The sequence below is a fragment of the Leptidea sinapis genome, chromosome 1 (genome assembly GCF_905404315.1).
Source record: "Leptidea sinapis chromosome 1, ilLepSina1.1, whole genome shotgun sequence".
Classification (NCBI taxonomy): domain Eukaryota; kingdom Metazoa; phylum Arthropoda; class Insecta; order Lepidoptera; family Pieridae; genus Leptidea; species Leptidea sinapis.
The window spans coordinates 12,472,211-12,494,532 of record NC_066265.1 but is presented as its reverse complement, the minus strand read 5'-3'; the positions used below and the strand labels follow the sequence as shown (position 1 = coordinate 12,494,532).

General features: G+C 33.4%; 1 protein-coding gene across 1 annotated transcript; it reads right to left on the bottom strand.

Annotated features, from left to right (window-relative positions):
* Positions 1-1,779: 1,779 nt before the first annotated feature.
* On the bottom strand, positions 1,780-6,714 carry LOC126979546 (uncharacterized). The gene is made up of 5 exons (XM_050828906.1): positions 6,625-6,714; positions 3,928-3,977; positions 3,780-3,811; positions 2,229-2,333; positions 1,780-1,958 (listed from the first exon to the last, which is right to left on the bottom strand). Exons 1-5 carry the CDS (start codon positions 6,712-6,714, stop codon positions 1,780-1,782), a joined length of 456 nt encoding a protein of 151 aa, XP_050684863.1.
* Positions 6,715-22,322: the final 15,608 nt, after the last annotated feature.

Here is a 22,322-nt window from a genome sequence, read left to right as displayed (position 1 = left end):
TGGGGTATAAAAAATAGATGACGACCGATTCTCAGATCTACCAAATATTAAATCGTACATAAAATCTACCAACTATAGGTAGCTAAAATTAAGTTTTTTTTACCTCCGGAGAAAGTTCGAACGATATAATATACTAGTTAGTTATTCTTTCAAACTATTCCTTCGATTTGATTTGTGAACGACGGGGGACACATCAAAGGAAAAGCAAAATTGTTGTTTTTATTTAATTCCGAACATTTTCATTTTTATTCATTCGTTTGAAATAATTCAAGACCAAAATAAGCCAAATCGATCCAGCCGTTCTCGAGTTTTAGCGAGACTAACGAACAGCAATTCATTCTTATATATATACTAGCTGACCAATATATAGATTAAATTCAGGACTTGCAAATTCTTGGAACTTCTTGGAACTTTCAATCTTTGACTTCAAATTAGAATTGACGAATTATATGAATAATTCCATACTTATACTATTATATACTATTACAACACAGGGGTAAAGTTTATGAGTTTATCAGTTTATAGGGGGTAATCTCTGTAGCTATAGAACCGATTTACAAAACTCTATTACGAATAGAAAGCCACATTATTTGTAGTCTTGTAAACTATTATTGTATTAACCCGAAAATTTTAAATATTTTTTCGTAGTAGTCGGATTTGTAAGGACAGAGAAAAACGCTACCTCACCGAGGAGAGATGGAAAGTAAGAAATGAAGAGAGATTTTTTTTATTTTGAAACCTATAAGTAGTATGATACAACAAATACAAAAGGTATAAAAATAAACTTAAGATATTAATAAACAAGCAAAAAACAAAAAGACTGAAACATTTCTACAATTTACAATTCAAAAAGTGGTCCAATTATATGACTGTTTTATAACACGCTTTATTTGCTTCACCTGTATGTATGTTTGTTTGTAACCGACACATTTGGGCGCGATTATTACCCACTTTAAACGGCCAGATTTCGTTCAAACTTCGTAGATTTATCAAGAATCGATGACAGTACATTCATTTGATAGAATTATTCAATTTTTCAATTTGCAAAATAATACTTTAATTAATTTTTATAATTTCCATCTGTCGTCCATAATTGTGACGTGTCGTCCATAAGTGTGTGTTGTCGTGGTAATTGATGTTAATTTTAATTTTCAACCATTATCTTTAACTGATTTATCTAATATTAGGAAATCTTCGAATACCAAAAAGAATTTTTATTTCAACAATGCAAATATTAATTAAAAAAAAAAAAAAACTAAAATAACACGCTTTTATTAATAAACCAAACTAAAAAGCATTTTCTATTTTTTTTAGTTCGGTTTTCTATAAATCGTGTTGCGTAGTTTTTTTTAACTATTATTTATATAATATATGGCTGTGACAGCATTCCAACACCGAAACATACGAAAAATGCTTTTTCGATAAAATTTTAACGCAATTATAATTTTTTTTTATTTCAAATGAAAACCGTTTTCCGTTTAATATTATTTATTTAATGAAATAAATAGTTAATAACAAATTAAATGCACCTTAAAATATAACCAGGGGAGACATAATATGAGACAGATCTAGTTTTATTTACGATAGAAGACAAAAAAAATACTATGAATCGAACACTTCTATATGTTGATAGAAACAAATGCTTAAAAAGGTCATTTAAAGAGTCTTTCTTTTTGTTAAAAAAAGGCCTCATATGTTAACAATTCATTGCCACAGAATGACTGAATACTTTCAAAGTTATTTCAAACATAAAATAACATCTTTGTATACTTATAACAATTACAATTTGCTACAGGCGCTACAAGGACAAGATGATTTTATGGGTTTGGCCTCTAAAGTAACTGGTACGGGGGCGGAAACCATGTAAGCGTTCATCGGAACTCCTGTACTAGGAGCACATGGGGAAGGAGGAGGCATGTGAGCACACGGGGGCACGGGTGATGGTGCCAACGATATGACTATAGGAGGTAGAGGAGGTGCGCAAGGAGCGGGTGCAGCACAAGGAGTAGGAGCTGCTAACATAATTTGAGTTTGTGGACTAGGCAAGCATGGAGTAGGAGAAGGTAATAGTACGGGTGTGGGAGGTGTACAAGGTGCAGGTGCTGGGAGAATCAACGGCGTGGAAGGTACGCATGGACTAGGCAACCTGCAAGGCGTAGGAGGTGTTGCTGGTAGTACGATTGAAGCTGGTGGTACGCACGGTGCCGGAGCCAACACTGCTGTAGCACAAGGTGCTGGAGCGCACGGTGTCGGTGCAGCTGGCACCAACAGGATAGTAGCAGGAGGCGGCGGTGGTTCCTTGTGGCATAACGAGCATGACTTCTCTTTCTTTTCTGTAAAACAAAACGAATATTATATAGTTATTTGTAAGATAAAGGAGATTGATCAGACAATAATATATTGTAATATATATAATGCGTGGACCACCCTTAACATTAAGGGGGATGATAGATGTTGTCCGATTCTCAGACCTACTCAATATGCACTCAAAATTTCATTAGAATCGGTCAAGCCGTTTCGAAAGAGTTTAACTACAAACACCGCGACATGAGAATTTTATATATTAGATAAAACATACACTCAGTTTGGTAATAAAAATAAAGTGCTTCGTGTCTATTTTCTTATTTTGAAGGTAGTTTATATTATAGAATTAATAAAATCGATCGCTGATAATCATTTGGCATCTACAGTGGCATCTTCATAGTAGTTTTCTTAGTAGCAGAGTTAGTAGTTACTTAGAGCTTAGTTGTAACTTGTTACTGCAATGTAGCAGTTTTTCTCTGAATCTGAGATTCTATATAGTTTTTTTTTTTCACCAGTTTTAATTTTTAACTCACTTTTAGATTTGTAATAATGTATCGATAAGCGAAATTAGCATGTAGTGTTAACCTTTAAATGATTTTGCATTATTTGTGCAGGGTGCACATGTAATTTAAATTGTTAATTGTTTAAGAAATATTTTTATGTAAAATCGCTGGTAGACCAATAAATAAATAAATAATTGTGAGTGGCCCTAGCTTCATACAATTCCTTTGAATTATAAACTGCATTCAGGTATCGATCAAAGTAAGGTACCGATAAAATTGGCTAGAGAGATTGGACACCTCAGGTGGCAACCAACCAGCGAGAAAATTATGGCAGATGGAGTCCGTAATGTTCATACTTCTTAGGAAAAGGCGTATAAATTATCTAAGCTAAATCAATTTTTTTTTTAATAATGCTTGATGCATCATGTTGATTTCTGGCATTGTATTTTGCTGGCAGTATTCCCAAATCGATATGACTTAGTGACCTTTCAGCTTACAGCATATACCAGTGGGAGGTTCCTTTGCACAGGATGCCGGCTATGGGTACCACAACGGCGCCTATTACTGCCGTGAAGCAGTAATGTGTAAGCATTACTGTGTTTCGGTCTGAAGGGCGCCGTAGCTAGTGAAATTACTGGGCAACTGAGACTGAACATCTTATGTCTCAAGGTGACGAGCGCAATTGTAGTGCCGCTCAGAATTTTTGAGTTTTTCAAGAATCCTGAGCGGCACTGCATTGTAATGGGCAGGGCGTATCAATTAGCATCAGCTGAACGTCCTGCTCGTCTCGTCCCCTATTATCATAAAAAAAAGAACCTTCCTTAAAGGTCCTCCATACATCTATGGACCTCGGGTATTGCGTAATGTGTTCATGGGTAAATATAACGTGAGCCTCGTGAATATTTGCATTATCGTGCCCATATAAAGAATTGCCTTTTTTTAAATAAAATAATATGAAGATATATGTCTTACCAAGCTTCGCTTCCAAAAGGGGCTTGAGGAGTCTGAAATAAAAAATGAAACATTACTTGTCGTAATAAAATTGTTACAACTTTCGGAATTATAAACTTATTGAAATGTCTTAAATATTTTAAGTTAATTTAAAAAAAATTATACGCACGAAGCTAGCACGGCTTTTTTACATTCCTTCAAGTCTTTCAATGCCTCCAACTGCAAAAAACACGTTAAAAATTAAATTCATTCTAATATTTTATACATTTCAAAATTTGATCGTACATCTAGAAATGTCTTTTATACAACGCTAGTAACCAAGGTCAGGGAAGCTTTCATAATAGAATAATTTGTAACGGAGTATTAAATCAATAAATATGCTATAAATATATTTTAAAGAGATTTTTTAGAAGAAAATTTATTTTCTTTGTAAAACTTATTAGGCTCATAATTATCATTTTGTGTTTAATTTTTTATTTTGAGAATGTGGGTGGCGGTGATCACTTAACACCAGGTGACCAGTACGCTCGTTTGTCCTCCTACTACATAAAAAAAATACTCTAATATAACAGCTACATGCCCGAATTATAAGCCTGTTCTTTCCGTGTACTGTTCTCGCATAGGCAACATCTAATACATCTTTTATATAATGCATTGTTTAATGCATAATGCATTGAGGTAAAGTATATTAGGATTTATATTTTACTAGCTGACCCGGCAAACGTTGTTTTGCCATATAAAGTATAATTCACGCGATAGTTTTATAAGTAATAAAATATTGCCTATATTATAGCCTGTACATCATTTTGTTCTATTGTTAATAGTTTTTGCAGCGCACGCAAAAATAGGTTTTCGATTTTACACCTTGTGTTACAAAATAGCAATTTTATTACGGATCCCTAATTTTGAAAAAAAAACATAGCCTATGGCCTTCCTCGATAAATTGACTACCCAACACTGAAAGAATCATTCAATTCGGACCAGTAGTACCAGAGATTAGCGCGTTCAAACACACAAACAAACACTGCAGCTTTATAATATTATAGTATAGATTTGTAACTAGCTGACCTGGCAAACTTCGTTCTGCCTCAATCGATAATTAAAACACCTAAACTTTTTTTTATAAAATAAACTTGAAACAAACAAAAGGAATCCTTTTTTATAAAAACAAATAAAAGAAATGCTCGGTGCGAATGATTTTTTTTTACTTATTTTCGATTAATTTCACACGATATTTCTTACTTACAAAACCTTTCTGAAATACTGGCTTATTTATAAGGTTTCAATTTAATATTGATAGATACACACACAGATATGATACTGTCTGTTAATCAATTCAAAGCTTTCTGATAAACTTTTCGTTTTGTTTGTGCGGTTAGGTTCAGAAATTTTATTTTTGGACAAAACTTAAGATTTATCAATCTACATAAAAATAAACTGATATATAGTTAACAACTGTAGTTAATCTACCTACTACAGTTACCTAAAATTAAGTTTATTTTTTACCTTCTTAAAAAGATTTAAAAATTCTAATTACTTATTTATTTTAAACTATTATTTTAATTTGATTTCTGAACAACGGGGGACGCATCAAAGAAAAATAAAAAAATCGTTGTTTTATTTAATTCCGAACATTTTCATATTTATTCACCTTTTAAACCTTCTCTGGACTTCCACAAATAATTCAAGACCAAAATTAGCCAAATCGGTCCAGCCGTTCTCGAGTTTTAGCGAGACTAACGAACAGCAATTCATTTTTATATATATAGAAAGATAAACTAAATTTGTAAAATCTTTTTTGTATTCTATATTTTTTATTATTTCTGGTTATTGTTTTTGTATCATGATGAATAGGAATCGTTCCTAGATATTTTATTAACGAATTTTGAAATGAAATCAAAACTATTCCCAGTATTCAATGTTGTGTTATTGGTGACGAATATTACCAACAGTAACAATACAATAGTAGATTGTTAACCGAGGGTCGAAAGAATCAATTCCCGAGGTATTTATGAATGAATGAAGAATAAATGAAAAGCAAACACAAACCACACAGAATAATAAAAGTAAAAAAGAACTAATAACATAAAAATAATACAAATGACAAAAAAAAAACAAGTATATGTATAATATTATAGGAATTATCTTAATTTAAAAGTACTGTGTAGCAGTTATTATTATTAAAAGGAGCTGACTCAGCGTCATGCTACGTTGGTATAATACCAACACATCGCTGATTTTCAGCAGCCCCTTGGTGACCCATTGAGTAACTACTATTGTTAAATATTTTTTGTTTTATTAAAGGTTCCAATAACTTATTTACTTTTAAAAGATGAAATTTGGTACTACTGTTCAGAAATTAGGTAAAATAATTGCAGTTTTAAAAATATTGGCAACAATACAAACTAAAAGTTCGATCCCATTATGTAATATTAATCAATATATCTAATAAAGTCAGACTTATGCACACAATTTATGAGCATATACGTTATTAATTAAACAGGCATAAGAATAAAGTTTTTTTTAGACGCCCGAGCGCAGTGAGGTCGGCTATAGTCCGAGTAGGATTTCTTTCTTTTACCCGTGTTAAATACTCTACTTTTCATTTCGAATATGAGGAAAATAAAACTAGTTGTTTATCTAAGCACAGATTAGTTTCCCGCCAATTTATGTCGACTTTTTAAATTTTAAATATAGAACAAACCGCGTAATTGTTGCGGCTTATATATATGCGATTGCCGCTCAAAGAAGTTTGCGCTAAGTTCACACTGGCTGTTTAGAAAGTCACATGGCCGCAGCATTTTTTTAAATTAGTTCTTTTTAACATTACTTTCCGAGTATGAGAAATGAAAAAATATGTCCATACCAAACATAGTTCCTTTCCATCGCAGGCAGCAACATATACAGTCGTAAAACTGACCAACAAAAGCGAATACCAAACCAATCGATGAGCCATATTGATTCCGCACAAAACCAATTTATTGATAACTATGCCCTAAATATAATAACTGCATTGTATTTAAAAGAAACTGTTGTGTCATTAAGTTTAATTATTACAAATTTGAAATGTCGCAAACTTTTCTACGATAAGATATGTTTCGATACAAAATATTATCGTAAAATTACTGGTAAGGGAAAATCACGTTTGCTGATTAAGTTTTAAAAATTACTACACCTTGATATAGGGTGGGCTAACTCGATTTTCTATTTACGCGACAGGGTTATTTTTGAGAGTAACAAATTAATTACTTACGGCCGTTCCCAATATTCATTCTATCTCCGGTTGTGGCCTACTTGAGATAAAAATCGTAACTATCGTTGACTTTTCTGTCCCAATAAACTTATCGACGTTAACTCACCTTATCCGTACACGCTGTCTGTCAATGGGAGGACGTATAGCTTACCAGCAATAGAAGTTTGCATGGAAATTGCAATTCACGCGTCCCAATATAAGGCGATAAAATGACTTATCGGGTATATTGGGACAGCCCCAGATTATTGACAGCTAATTACTGATAGTAGAAGGTTGACGTGCGACATGTTCTGTTAAACTTTGCTAATATTTGAAACTAAAATGCCGGGTTGCGTAGTAAAACATTGTTAAAATAATACTACAAGGAATAAGAAAGACACTGGGATCACAGATCATCAGCAAGTATTTTGTATTTTATTAATTTCGGAGACCAATCCTTAATCTAAGTTTTAAATATTTATATTTGTAAATATTTATATTTAATCACAGTATCGTAGAAGTTTGTAACATATCTGTATTATAATATCATTAGTGGGATGTAATTCTGATAGTTATATTTTAATTCAAAATTGTTTTAAAAAATTACTCATTTACAGTCAGAATCTGCCATTTTGAAGCACTGACAGGATCTGAGAATGACAGGAGCAAAAACAATGAGATTGTGAAGTTAAAGAACATATAATGAATGATTTGATAGTCGGGTGGATGGATGTAGATTGGGTATTAAGAATTAGAAACAGAGTAAGAAGATGAAAGTATTGATAAAGGTAGACCTAATCGTACGTATGTTTTGGTTCAGTTTGTGGCCTGATATAGACCAGATTAAGAGTACCTAGCCAAGCAAAATAGATGTAGGAAGAAAGGGTTACACGAGTAGAATTAGCCACGAAAGTGCGACAGGAGCATGGCCAAATAAATCAATCTCTGCTCTGGAAGAAAACCTTAAATTTTGATGAAAGTCAACAGATAAATATGCATATAACGTAATTAATAGCAGTGATTGCCATCAGATGTAAGATCTGCTTCGCTTAGGAGCTTAGTCCATTGAAAACCATAGATAGGAAACATTGAAACCCATTTTGAAGGTTTCAATGTAACCAAGTTGAAAACACCTGAGGAAACTCCTTTGAAATTATTAATAAATATTTAAAATAGTATTATTTCTATCACCCTGTATACGGCGACTGTTGATAAAACAGTATTGGCCCCTTCACATTTGACAGTGACTTCTCGACTACAGAACTATGATCTCAGTCGATACATTTAAGCAATATTGGCCTCTTTCACGCGTGATTTATCTCCTGAGTATCTTCTGATAATGAGACAATAGAAGTGTCTTTGTAACACGTGTTATATAAAAGCATTACGTATTTATAACGTCAGATTCGAGGCGATAATGACGTATTTCGTTATTATCTTTGTGGTGTCTCTTTTTGCGGTAAATATTTTTTTTAATTTCTTAAAAGCTTAGGTTAAGATTTGGTCTCCGCTACGATCCAACACTAGATACCGCAGGCGTAGTCACAAAGTGCGGCAACTAATACAATGCCCAAGTGCGTGTACTCAAACAAGTCTCAATCAATGTCGATGACGTTTACGTACCACAATATGTTTTGTTAAACTTTGCTAATAATTGAAACTAAAATGCCGGGTTGCGTGGTAAAACTTTGTAAAAAGAATACTACAAGAAATAAGAAAGACACTGGGATCACATATCATAAGTATTTTGTATTTTATTAATTTCAATGTAAAATAACACAAAGCGTATGTTACAAAATTTGAAAGATGCCATCGAGTGTCAAGATGCCACTCACACAAAAATCTAATAGTTGCCGTAATAAAAAAGCTATTATTTTTAGGTAGTGCGTTATCTTGTTGTTACACAGCAGAGATAAATCTTTAATCTAATATTATAAGTATAAAATATATTCTTATAGAATATGCGGGCCTCCATTATGTTAATAATAGAACTAGTATTGTCGTGTCTTTATTAGATTTTTGGTAATCAGTTTTAATCATTAACATAGCTTATATTATATATAATTCAATACAAAATTAGTACATTTATTTTGTGAGATCTGTCTATCTTACCCTTGCCTCCTGGAGTAAGATACTCAATAGAGATGCTCGAAAAATTCAATTTGATTTTGCTGAATATTTTCGAAGCATCTCTTCTTAGTCATCTACATCAGCTAAGCTATAGATCGCCCAATTGTTGTACGCAATACTTACAGCCCAGCAAGATTTAACTCCTTTCCTTTAAAATACAAACATGACAGTTTTCCGCTTACCTGTGCCATTTTAGCATCTCTTCCAATTCTTTTAGATTAAGATAACTCAGATCCCTTGGCTTTAACAATGCGAGAAACTTCGCATGTAGTAGCGAGGTGGGATTCTAATGCCCCGATTGCTCTTATACTTAATTTAAGTAATAAACTAACATTTAAAAACATTAATTCCACCCACAAATATTTGAAAAAACTTAATCATAATTAGAATTGCTGATATGTTAAGAACAAATAATATTCCAAATAAAGCTCAAATGCTAAAATTATTAGATTACTCTATGTTACTAGAAAATGCGAGATTTTCTCCAATTGGTAATGTTGATTGACCAAAACTGTCGTAGTGTTGTTGTGTGTCCATAACCAAACAAAACTTCTTAATCTAAAGACTGGTACACCACTCTACCTCGCCTTATGTATTATGTAATCACGGACGAGCAATAAAAGAAGGTCTCCGCGCCGTGATATTAATAAGAGAAGCACGTTTATGCTGATGTGTGTGCGGTTACGGGGTATACGACTTACACAATTTTTTTCTCCGTCAAATAGTCACATATGGCCACAAATACCTTTATAGTATCGTATTTACACTTTTTCACAACGCACGACGGCATTTTTAAAATATTTTATTGGGACGCAAACTGATCTGTCACAGACGATGGCAAATCTCATAATGGCGGCCGATCGGCTTGTATTAGTGTAAGTGTGTGCGTCGGGCTATGTATTTACACGTTTACCGGCTTGTTTTGGTGCTTCACTGTTATGTAAGGTGACACGGAGGCCTTTCTTCTTCCTTCGTTCTTTTTTTACTCGTCTGTGTATGTAATAAGTATTTTACTATAACTTGTCACAAGATAGGGGTTGCAACGTGATTGCAATGCATCAACTTATAATTAATATAGTAGGTTATGTAGTTGTTATTAATAAAGTATTTGTTAAAATTAATGTGTTGTTTTAACATTTTCAGCAGTACGTGACGTGCGACGTAAACATAAACCAAATATCACGTGATCTCAAAAAACTCTGCAGTCCGTTGACCAGGATGTACTCAAAACAATCTCCAGTTATCATAAACATACATTCGCCTTTACTGGTCCCAAAAATAAAACCACTGAAACGCTTAAAAACGAAAATCAAACAGCTGAAGTTGAAACCAATTAAAGGAAAGCTGCTTAAACTGCCTACGAAGTTGCCCAAAATACCGATACTTTTACCTCCAGTGTTACCTAAATTACCATTGATACCATTACTACCTAAACCACCTCTTTTACCTTTGACAAAACTGAGATTATTGAAATTAAAAAATGCAATTAAGCTTCCCTTACTGAAACACAAGATCGCCGTTCAAAAGGCATTGGGTTCAGAAATGAAAGCTGTGACAATTCCAGCTTCTAAACATAACTCAAAAAATAATTTAAGTAAATTATTGGATTTGAAAAAGATAGGATCATTGTCAAAAATTAGAATGTTTAACGTTTAACAAAGTACTATAATGTAAGTTATATAAGAAAATCGTGGATTTTATAAATATTAAAACGAATTTTCATTTAAAATATTTATATTTAAATAATAATATAATACTTAAGACTACTTAATCTATGACATCACACACATAAATATTGCATCCCTGAGATTGTACTATTATTGCATATAAATGGAATTGTAAATTTTATTGAGCTTTAGCTGAGTCTGTATATTGTAATAAATTAAGACTACTCAATGCTTACAATTATTTTTTGGCTTTATTTCTCTTGTAGCCAGATCTTGATTTATTCTTTTCGCTAAGGCTGGGCTTCACCAACTATAGCAAAAACAACATGTTAAGTTAACTACCGGTTAAGAAAAAAATTAATTTTGTAGCATTTGACAATTTTTAGATGACAAAAGCTATTTTTAATGTTAAAGATCTAATTAGCAACCTGTCAAAAGCTTCAAATAAATATTCGATATACTTTATACTTTTTATTACTCGTGCGGGAAGAGTAGTATCTAGGCGCTCGCTGTTGCGGTTGAAAAAGAGCCGTTTGCCCATTTTAAAATTACGTGCGTGCATTGAATGCGATAAGTTTACTCGTCGCACGCAAATTTCGAAATATCAAAACTGAATTGAGGTTGACGAGTCTGAAAGATTGACGCGTCTGACGGTTGAATTTCATCAATAAAATTATAATTTAAGTTACAAAAGGTTTAAAACGAATATGGGGTCGGAAATAATACATAAATTGTCGCATTCGTAATACAAAACGTTACTTTGCGGAAATCCATAACCATACAAATGATTTAAGTTTTCTTTAGTGTTAATTCCGCCAATATTTGTTTTTAAACAATTCGACTGATTTTCAGTCTCGTGCCAGATTTTGGCGAGACAACACGTCCTGAGAATGCCTCGTGTAGAGGCGAAACACGTTTCGAATTGTTTAAAAACAAGTATTGGCGGAATTAACACTAAAGAAAACTTAAATCATTTGTATGAAATTTCCAGACAAACTTTTGCTGGTAAGCTATACGTCGTCCCATTGACAGACAGCATACACGGATAAGGTGAGTTACCGTCGATAAGTTTATTGGGACAGAAAAGTCAACGATAGTTACGATTTTTTTCTCAAGTAAGAGATAGACTGAATATTGGAAACGGCCGTAAGAAGTAAGACTACAATATGGCAAGTCACAATTTTGGTGAATCTTTGAGACGTTGAATGCTTTTGGACATAATATCTCTGAATTTTCTCAAGTAGACTGCAATTTTCCAAGCGAATGGACGATCTTCTGACTTGCAGGAGTAACATGTCTCCTCACCGCGGGGATGTAGAAGACTCCTTTTCACTAGCAGGCTGCTCTGTTAAAAAAAAAGAAAACATTACAATCACAGATATAGATCCAAGTAGATAACGCAAATCCCTCCGTCTGTATGAAAACCAAGCGTGCCCTTTTTTGTATTTACTGTAATGTCGTTAAAAATGCCAGTGCATCGAGCCTAACGTTCAGCCACTCACCTCATCATTAGTTGACGTTTTCAGTACATCAATAGTCGGTATTGCTTATTACTAAAATCGGCAATGTATTATAATAGATCATAATAGAATAATATCATATATAAAATATAATAAAAAAACGTCAAAGGAAGAGCATTGCTCTTTTTGGCACGCGAAGTACATACACTCGCAGCATCTATTTGGATCCATGTCTGTGATTACAAGACTAAAAAAGCATCAATTTAATCTGGCAGTGTGTGATCGGAAATTCCATTGAGGATAGATTTAATAATAATTTTTTTTTGATCTTACAGGGTCAGTAACTACGTTTTTGTGAATTGGCTATCTATGCAGATAACCATGTGGTAACTCGCATAATCAATGCAGATCTTTTCATGAGCGCCAAGTGTATTGTTGGATTTCTTTCAATTTGTTATGTTTTTAAAGTGATAACCCTTACTTCTGGGATTAATACACAAATAAAATCGTCTGTTGTGGCTTCATCTACAGGATCTACTTTACAGTTGATAGCCTGCTCAACACCAATATTTGCATATTAGGAAATTGATTTGAGATGTCGCTCTTGCAAATCTATACAATTTGTTATCTTTTAACGTAAAAGCCTACACTTCTGGGATTAATACACAAATAGAATTTGAAAACAAAATTTTATAACGAGACGTCACTTGAACGGTTATCTCAGTTGGAAGAGCCGGAGCAGCTTTCGATAACGACCAGAACTTGCGTGTTCCGGTCGAGTAACTGGAAAGCTGCTCGCGTATTTTGACGACGTGTTATATTTTGCAATACTATGATTACATTAAATTAATACTATCATTATGGAAGCGTATCAAGAATACTGGCAGCATTTCCACGTTGGATAGCTAGGCTGATCCGTTGAGCGAAATATCTGCCAGAGCTTGGGTTGCCAGGAGCCCCATTGAGGAATTTATTGAAATTAATATGTCTGTAAGGATCAAAGATTGAGGAAATTGTCGCGAGAGGACGTGGGTTCGAGTTCCGCATCGTGCATAAAATTTTGTTTTCAAATTTTATATGTGGATTTGTTTCAATTATCCAATACAGTGGTTCCTGGAGTATTTCAGCTTAAGGATAGCCTTAGCAAGTTAACATAGGATAAAATGAGGTACAAAAATACTAGGATGATAAACACAAAAACCGTTTTTACTGACGGTGTCAGTTTAAACGGATTTTCACCAGCGTACCCCGGTTCAATCCACCCGGACACTATTACTAATTAAATAAAAAGCCTTTTATTCCCACACGAAGCTACAAATTAAAATCAAACTAAATTTAAAAATTAAAAATCTAATAATTGTTGTTAATCTTATCTGGGGCTGCTGCTTCGACTCCCGAATGCAGCAAGCGTCGCAAATATGTTGGCCTCAGTGAGTCATACATCTTTGTGCCGTTTGGTGTCGAGACACTTGGCCCGTGGGGCCCAGAGGCGCGGATAATGTTCAAAATACTATCTTCGCGCCTCAATAAAGCTACTGGAAACCCAAGCGCTGGCAGCTATTTCGGTCAACGGATCAGCCTTGCTATCCAACGCGGTAATACTGCCAGTATTCTTGGTACGCTTCCACGTAATGATAGTTTTAATTTTATGTAGTCGTAGTATTGTAAATATAGTTATTAAAATCTATGTAATAAATTTAATAAGATTATTCCATTTTTCGAATTTTTGTTAATTTATATCATTTTCAATTTTCGTCGATAAGGCAGGAAATGATGTTAATTATTCAACCATTATCTTTAGCCGATTTATCTAATATTAGGAAATTTTGGAATACCAAAGAGAATTTTGTTTTTTTAGTGTGTATTTTAGTTTTTTTTAACTATTATACTACTTATAGGCCACTCCCAAAATTTGCAACAACGACCACGCTTTCGGCCACGCTTTTACTCTATTACAATACAATCTTATAATGGACTAGCTGACACGGCAAACGTTGTTTTGCCATATAAATTATTTTTAGAGTTAGATCGTTTCTGGGACATTGCAACAATACTTATTTTGTCTAAAATATTTTTTGTCTAAAATAAACGTAGCCTAAGTTACTCCTTATTACATCAGCTAACTGCCAATAAAAGTCCCGTCAAAATCGGTCCAGCCATTTCAGAGATTCGCCGGAACAAACAGACAGACAGACAAAATTGTAAAAAATGTTATTTTGGTGTATGTACCCTATATATATTCATATACATGTAGATAGTAAAAAACGGCTATTTCAATATTACAAACAGACACTCTTTTATTTATATGTATAGAAGATAGATATAAGAAAAAATATTTTAGAATGTTCTACAAACCTCTATCACGGCCACTACAACCACTAGAATTATAAAACCGATCCTCAACTTCATGTCGATAGTAGCTTCGAGCTATCAGAAACAAAACTAAACTCGCAGCATAAAAAGCGTTCTGTATCAACTGCATATCGTACAAAGATAAAGACGATCGCAGCCTTATAACCTTGATAGAATTGGAGCATGCATTCTGCTGAGTTGTATTTTAATAAACGTGCCACTTTTGTGATACATTAGTGAAAATGTCTCGATCGTTCAGTTAGCATGTCTTGGCGCGTGGTGATAATTCTCTCGATAGCGGTGCGTATTGATAAGTTTCCAGGAAGTCTGTGTGGACGTGATCTATGTGATAAAGTGGAGTGCCTTCGCTATCCAGGGCTAGTGATGGATAACAATGCTATAACGAAGGACTCCTGTAAAATTCACGAAATTTTATGTGATAGAAACGAGTGCATCTCGCGATGTAAATGAATATTTTACGGAACTTTCTTAGTACATTATAGTACATATTAATGGAAGAAATTGTTTTAGTTGTGTTTTCAGGTCCATATTTTATGGACCTATTATTTATAGATTGAACCTCGGAGCCCCGTTTCGATCCGTTTTCGGTTCTAGAATTCATATGTACGGTTATTCAAATCAAATCAAATCAAAATCACTTTATTCATGTAGGAACGTACACTTAAGGATGTGAAAAAAAAATCTTATTGAATTTAGCGCTACTTATTAATGGGTTGAGCGAATGAAAAGAAGAAATCGATGCTTTGATAGGTCAGCTGTGTTCCTATGGTGTTACATGAGACGACCTGCGGTAAACACATACCATCAGGAGACCCGTTTGTCCTCCTAAGTATAAGAAAATCGCGTGCCTTCTTCTGAATAAAACACTACACTTTTGAATTCTGAAGCTACAGGAGACGAAATCGACAATTTTGCATTTACTCTCTCATTGCTACCTAACGCTATATTCATTCATGTTGACTCTAGATAGAGTATAAGTGTAAACATAAATTAAAATAATAAGTGAGCCGTATATTTTTCCAAAACCACAATTTAAATACGTTGATATATATTATAATTGCACAATTTAATATATAAATCTCAGTACATTAAGTTATTTCGTTCGGTACTGGAGCATAAGCTGGACACTTTTTCATAATCTATACCTATTGTTTGTCTATAGGTATAATCGTCTGTGTAAATACGACGTGACGTAAGCTTTTAATATTGACATATGTCAGTGTCAGTGTCATCGTGTATTTATTATCATTGAAATCTACTGTTTTTAAAGTCACCATGGTTATCGGCCTGAATAAGTCCACTGCCGAAATTATCATGTCCCAACCAATGTCCCAACGCACACCACTGCACCTGATCTTGGGCTGTTCATCCAGCTGCTGTCCGCTACTAAGGGTATACTGTCGCTCCACCTATTCGGCCGACCTACGTTTTCCACGCGTTCACTCGTTAGTCACCGTCTCCACCCAAGAATACATCAAGCCTATCGGTAGTCTTTTCTGCACCTAATATAACCAACCCACTGCCAATTCGGGTTGCTTTTGTTGCTTGAAGGGCTGTCGTGGTGACTTTAGTCCTCTAGCTCTTCTCCAACTAGATACCGCACTACCTAAGAACAATAGCTTTTAGCGGCAACTATTAGATGCTTATTGCATTGATGCATCTTGACACTCAAAGGCATCTTTCAAATTTTTTAACATACACTTTGTGTTATTTTATATTGTAATTAATAAAATACAAAATACTTACTGATAATAAGTGATAGCAGTTTCTTTCTTATTTCGTGTAGTATTATTTTTACAAAGTTTTACTACGCAACCCGGCATTTAAGCAAAGTTTAACAAGACATGTGCCACGTCAACTCCAGTACGCCCACTTGGGCGTAGTATTAGTTGCCGCACTTTGGGCCTACACCTGCGGTATCTATTTGGAGCGCCGCGGAGACCAATCCTTAATAAAAGCATCACCTATTTTTTTAAAGAGAATTTAAATGTTTTAAAAAGCACAATTTCAGGACGAGACGTACCTTGAATGACTTAAATGTATGTTGATGTTAAATTTAATTGTTATTGTTTCATGAACCACTGCCGCCATTTTGTTTTTTAGAAGTTCCGCCCTTAAGTGTGAGAGTACTCTTTGTTTCCTCCTAGTCCTCATAATAAGTAAATCTTGTGGGTATTTTATGAGACTTATACTGACATCTACAGATCGTACTTAGACTTTGCTTAGACTTTCCTTACGTAAAACTAAGCTGAGTGTGATAAAACGCGAACTTGACTTTTGCATTAGGCTCACATAGCTTAAAGCTCAGCGTAATTTCAGCTGTCAAATGACTATAAAAACGAAGACAAAGATGATCCTAAGCTTGACGAAAAAAATAGCGATGGACTGTTAACCTCTATTTTCAACAACGCACGCAGACTAAAACCAAATGACATTCGTATCGCGAGTGTAAGGCGCTTGTCACCAACATGAAAGTAATAAATCTACCTGTTATCATGCGTTACCTAACAGCAAAAGGTTCTATATAGACGTATAAATCTATCTAATGTCGTAGCTAAGATTTTAACAGATATTAAACTTAATAATTGCATTAGACCACACATTAATTGCTTTATTATTTTTCAGGGGGTGGTTTTCACCAATCCATCACCACTTCGAGTAACTATCGACTGTAGCTCAGAAGAGGTACGTTTTATCTTAACACATTAAATTATTAATTATATACTTACTAGCTGACCCGACAGACGTTGTTCTATATATAATAAATAAAATAATGTTTTTATATGAAATAATATATCATAACATCAAAAATTACTTCGTAAAATATGCACCCTGCTGTCGTAATGAAATTGTTTCACAGCAGTACTGTCAAACCGTGCGTCAATAAATTCTCTCATAGAAATTATGTATGGACACATCAAAGGAAAAACAAATTTCTTGTATTTATTTAATTCCGAGCATTTTCCTATTTATTCACCTATTAAACCTTCTCTGGACTTCCACAAATAATTCAAGACCTAAATTTTCCAAATCGGTCCAGCCGTTCTCGAGTTTTAGCGAGACTAATGAACAGCAATTCATTTTTATATATATAGATTTACTTTATTTATTAAGACATTTATTTATTCTCTTCCACGTACTTCAAGGCTATGGAATGAGCTTCCTTGTGCGGTGTTTCCGGGACGATACGAAATGGGTACCTTCAAAAAAAGCACGTACACCTAAGCGGCAATGCGTCTGTGATTTCTCTAGTGTTGTAAGAGAATGTGGGCGGCGGTGATCACTTAACACCCGTACACTCGTTTGTCCTCCTTTTCCATAATTTTTTTTTACTCAGTTCAAATTTTTAAATAAAAAATAGTGTAAATGTTTTTTATCACGTTTGTTTAATTTTTATTATTATGACAAGCATTTTTATTTAGTTTCACCTGTCCCGTTATCTGTCTGTAATCAAATCTTGCAAGTTAAATTTTACTCACTTCCCGTTTGCTTTTTTGAAAATTAATTTTATCAAAAAAAAAATACTGCATAAATAAATAATTATAATTGCATAAGTTGATAAAAATGCTATGCAATAGCTTTACCGCGGCAGTCCCCGAGTGCCACACGTCTTTATTTTTTTTTCAAAACATATTATTTGGTTTTATATAAATACTTTGTTCTTGTTATTTTGGTACAACGAGACTGCGGAAATCTTGGTGCCCGATTTTGTTTTTTTTTGACATTTTGTTTGAGATGACATAAATATCCCTCGTTTAGTTACGTTACGTTCGTTACCTAAGAACCTACTCGCTCCTATACTTCGATTTTTTGCCAGCCAAAGATTGACATGGTCAATGTAACCTATCCTATTCATTCATTTCATTTCAAAATTCTTTATTAATAAATGATAATACAACGGAAATGTACAGCGATTTACGTTTGAACATTAAACATGAGAATGGCTAAACAACTTTGAGGCTAGGAAAAAGAAGGAACGCCTACTTATTACAGTTTTTACAAACATAATAACATAAATCTCGTTAAGACAATGTATAACTGCTACAACTACTAAAATAAATTTCGACAATAACATCCAATACGTATTATTTGAAAATAATTACGCTATCCTATTAATTTTCAGGCTCGCACTTCGAAGCCGAAAGCGACAGAATTGTTGAAAAGGGACACAAACAATGGCGATGATTCTTTCTGCAATCTCATCAACAATGCCGTTCCGAAAGCTGTCAAAGATGGAAAGTTTGTACTTGATACAAATGACGACCAAATCGGATACAGTAATGCACCAGTCAACGAAGCAGTGGCGCCACCTAGCGGATTCATACCGAAACTTCAATTTCCGAAACTGAAAAAGCCAAAGTTAGGGGTTCCCAAAATGAGCATTCCAAAATTAAAGCCACGAGGACCAATAAAAGCTCCAAGAGTTGGCGTTGCAATGCCATTTGCCGCTATGCGGAAGGCGATTGATGAAGAATCTAGTGCTGAAAGAATGGAAAGGTTCAAAAAGGGTGTACAGAGAATGTTGCGTTTTGTAAAAGTCTTGGAACAGTTCGATGAGTACATATCGGAACGGACTAGAATAATTATTGATAAATTGTCTAAGACTCTTGCCGAGTAATGGATCTAGATAAGTTCGTAATGTGATACTATTATAATGCTAATAAATTTTACGTATAATACTTATTGATTGTGTATTTTTACCCAATGTAAAGAGGTTTAAGTGTAAGTACATAAAAATATTTCATGCGAAACAATATACTTGCATATTATACTATAGTACCAACATTGTGATACAAGAGTGGAAAGTAATCAAGCAAAATATGTGCTTGTACACACCCACCCATGTAACACGTAACGCGCATGGCTTTTTTTTTTAAAACAAAACTAGGCAACAGGTTCGTATGCATAGACAGTCTATTCAATATACGACAGTAATTAATGTTGATGTAAATCTAAAAACTGGTTATCTTATATATAAAATTCTTGTGTAACAATGTTAGTTACCATACTCCTCCGAAACGGCTTTACTGATTTTTATCAAATTTTATATGCATATTCAGTAGCTCTGAAAATCGGCTACTCTCTATTTTTCATACTATATGATTAAGGTTGTTCACGCTTAACATTTTTTTTTTAATTTTCGGACATTTTTTTTTGTTTTTATTTTATTATTTATTTATTGGTAATCAACAGCGTTACAGTAAACGTTAATAAACAATAATATATAACATAATTCTTAAGGCCATTATAGATTACTCATATTGACAATATTATTTTACAATAGCTTTACAACAAGATATATTACAGAACAACTGCCTCTTGTGTTTCTTATTTACTGTGTGTATGTTTGTGTGTGGGTGTGAAAGCGTATGTGTGTGGGTGTGAAAGGGTATGTGTGTGGTTAGTAGATAACAATATGTATATATTTTAAACAAATGAGTATGGCACTGCTTTAGACTGGTGTAATTTAATAATTTCACGCTTCAATTTATCCTTTTCTAACATGAAGATATCTAGAATATCATAGTTATTATTGTAATTATTTTGAATCCTGCAAATAATCGAGTTTTTATAATAGTTCGTTTTGGTACGTGGTGCAACCAGGAGTTTCGTATGACGTGTTCTATATTGTGGTACATTAAACGATAGGGCACTTAATAATTCAGAACAGTTTGTATTGCCTGACAATAAAGAATGTAGAAACATTACATCTTGTTGGTTTCGGCGTAGTTCCAGTGGGTATTAAAAAATCTACATGCTTCATCGTATGACGTGTAGGGATGATATGCTTTGTAACATAAATATTTTAGGAAGTTTTTTTGTACGGTTTCAATTTTTTGTATGTAAGTTTAAGTTAAGTTTATTTTTTGTATAGTGTGGAGACCAGATATTGGATACATATTCTAGTAGACTTCTAACAAGTGCGAAATATAAAATTTTTATGCATTTGATATTATAAAAAGTTTTACAGGTACGTTTAACAAAGCCCAATTGCTTAAGGGCCTTATCTTTAATTATGTCCATATGATGAGTTAAAGTCATGTTATAATCTAAGTATATTCCCAAATCTCTTACTGTTGTAGCTGATTTTATTAAATGATTATCTATTTATACTCATATTTATATATTTGTTTTTTACGTGTAAAAGATACGTGCAAGCATTTATCTGCATTTATCGATATTCTATTTAGTTTACAATACTCTGACAAGTTATTTAAGTCTCCCTGTAATTGAACGCAGTCATTAAGGCAACCAACTTTTATGAAAATTTTTTTTGTCATCGGCAAATAGTAAATATTTTGAATTTTATATCCACCCAGAGAGGCCCTAAAATAGGTCCTTGTGGTACACCCGACAGAATTTCTGTATAACTACTCTTGAAACTACCTGTAACTACTGCTTGCCTTCGTTTGGTAATGTACGATTTTATCCATCTATAGAGATCTCCCCGAATTCCTAGAGCATGCAGTTTGTGAAGTAGTATTATATGATCCACGCGGTCAAATGCTTTTTGTAAATCTGTATAAATTACATCTACTTGGTATCCATCATCCATACTGTTTAAAATGAAATCGGAAAAAAGAGCCAAGTTTGTTACTGTCGAGCGTTTTGGTATAAATCCATGTTGTGCTGAGGGAATTTGTTTCATAATAATTGGACTGATTTTATTAAATACTAATTTTTCAAATAGCTTTCCAAATGAATTCAGTATTGAAATAGGACGATACTGTTCAATTTTATTTCTGGGGCCATTTTTATGGATAGGTACAATAAGGGCCTCCTTCCAAATAGTCGGGAATATTCCAAATGTATTAAGAGATAAATTGAAAATATGGGTCAGAGGTTCAGTCAGAGTTTTTGAACACTTTTGTAAAAATATATTTGGCAATCCATCACTCCCTGGGCCTTTACTTACGTCTAATGTATTTAGTATCTTATAAACTTCTTCTTTAATTACATTTATACCATTGCAAATATATAGATTAGATATATAGATTATAGATTCTGGTAAGAGCGGGAGATTGTATCTTGTCGCGGGACTTTGAAACACACTTTCAAAAAACTTACTGAAACCTTCACATGCATCCTGTTCTGTTGAAAAAACTTGACTTCCTTGGCTAATTGGATTAGGATATCCCAAATTGTTCTATCTTGAATTCTTTATATGCGTCCATAAATGTTTTGGATTTTTTATGACTTTATTTTGTAAGTGCTCTATGTGAGAATCCTAACATTTTCTAATAACTTGTTTTTCACGAGCTCGCAGTAAAGAAAATTCATCGTAATCTCTTGGATTTTTATAAGTTTTCCATCTTTTATGAGCCTTCTTTTTATCTTTTATTATATGAATGAGTGATTTTGAATACCAAAGAGGATATTTCTGCAATCTTATGTTAATTATGATTAACACTCAAATTATAACATTCAAAAATACATACAATTTCAAATTTTCGTCCTTCTACGATCGATAAATCGAATATAGTTGTTCATCCTTAACATTTATTTTTATTTTTGGACATTTATTTTTATTTTATTTTATTATGATACAGCATTAAAAAATACATACAAGCCTTAATTTTCAACCCTCTACGATCAACCCCTATTTTTGTATGACGATTTTTATATTATTTTGTTCCATCCACAAATCCGCTATAGGGTTGCAAGATGGCAAAGTATCAATACTTACAATAATTGTAGTACG

Bases quoted from the DNA above. Each gene is read 5' to 3' on its own strand.
- LOC126979546 (XM_050828906.1), bottom strand. From the start codon at position 6,714: ATGGCTCATCGATTGGTTTGGTATTCGCTTTTGTTGGTCAGTTTTACG. The intron at 3,812-3,927 runs GTGCGTATAATT...TTTTTATTTCAG, and splicing joins AAAAAAGCCGTGCTAGCTTC to ACTCCTCAAGCCCCTTTTGG. The intron at 2,334-3,779 runs GTAAGACATATA...TTTGTTTTACAG, and splicing joins CCTTTTGGAAGCGAAGCTTG to AAAAGAAAGAGAAGTCATGC.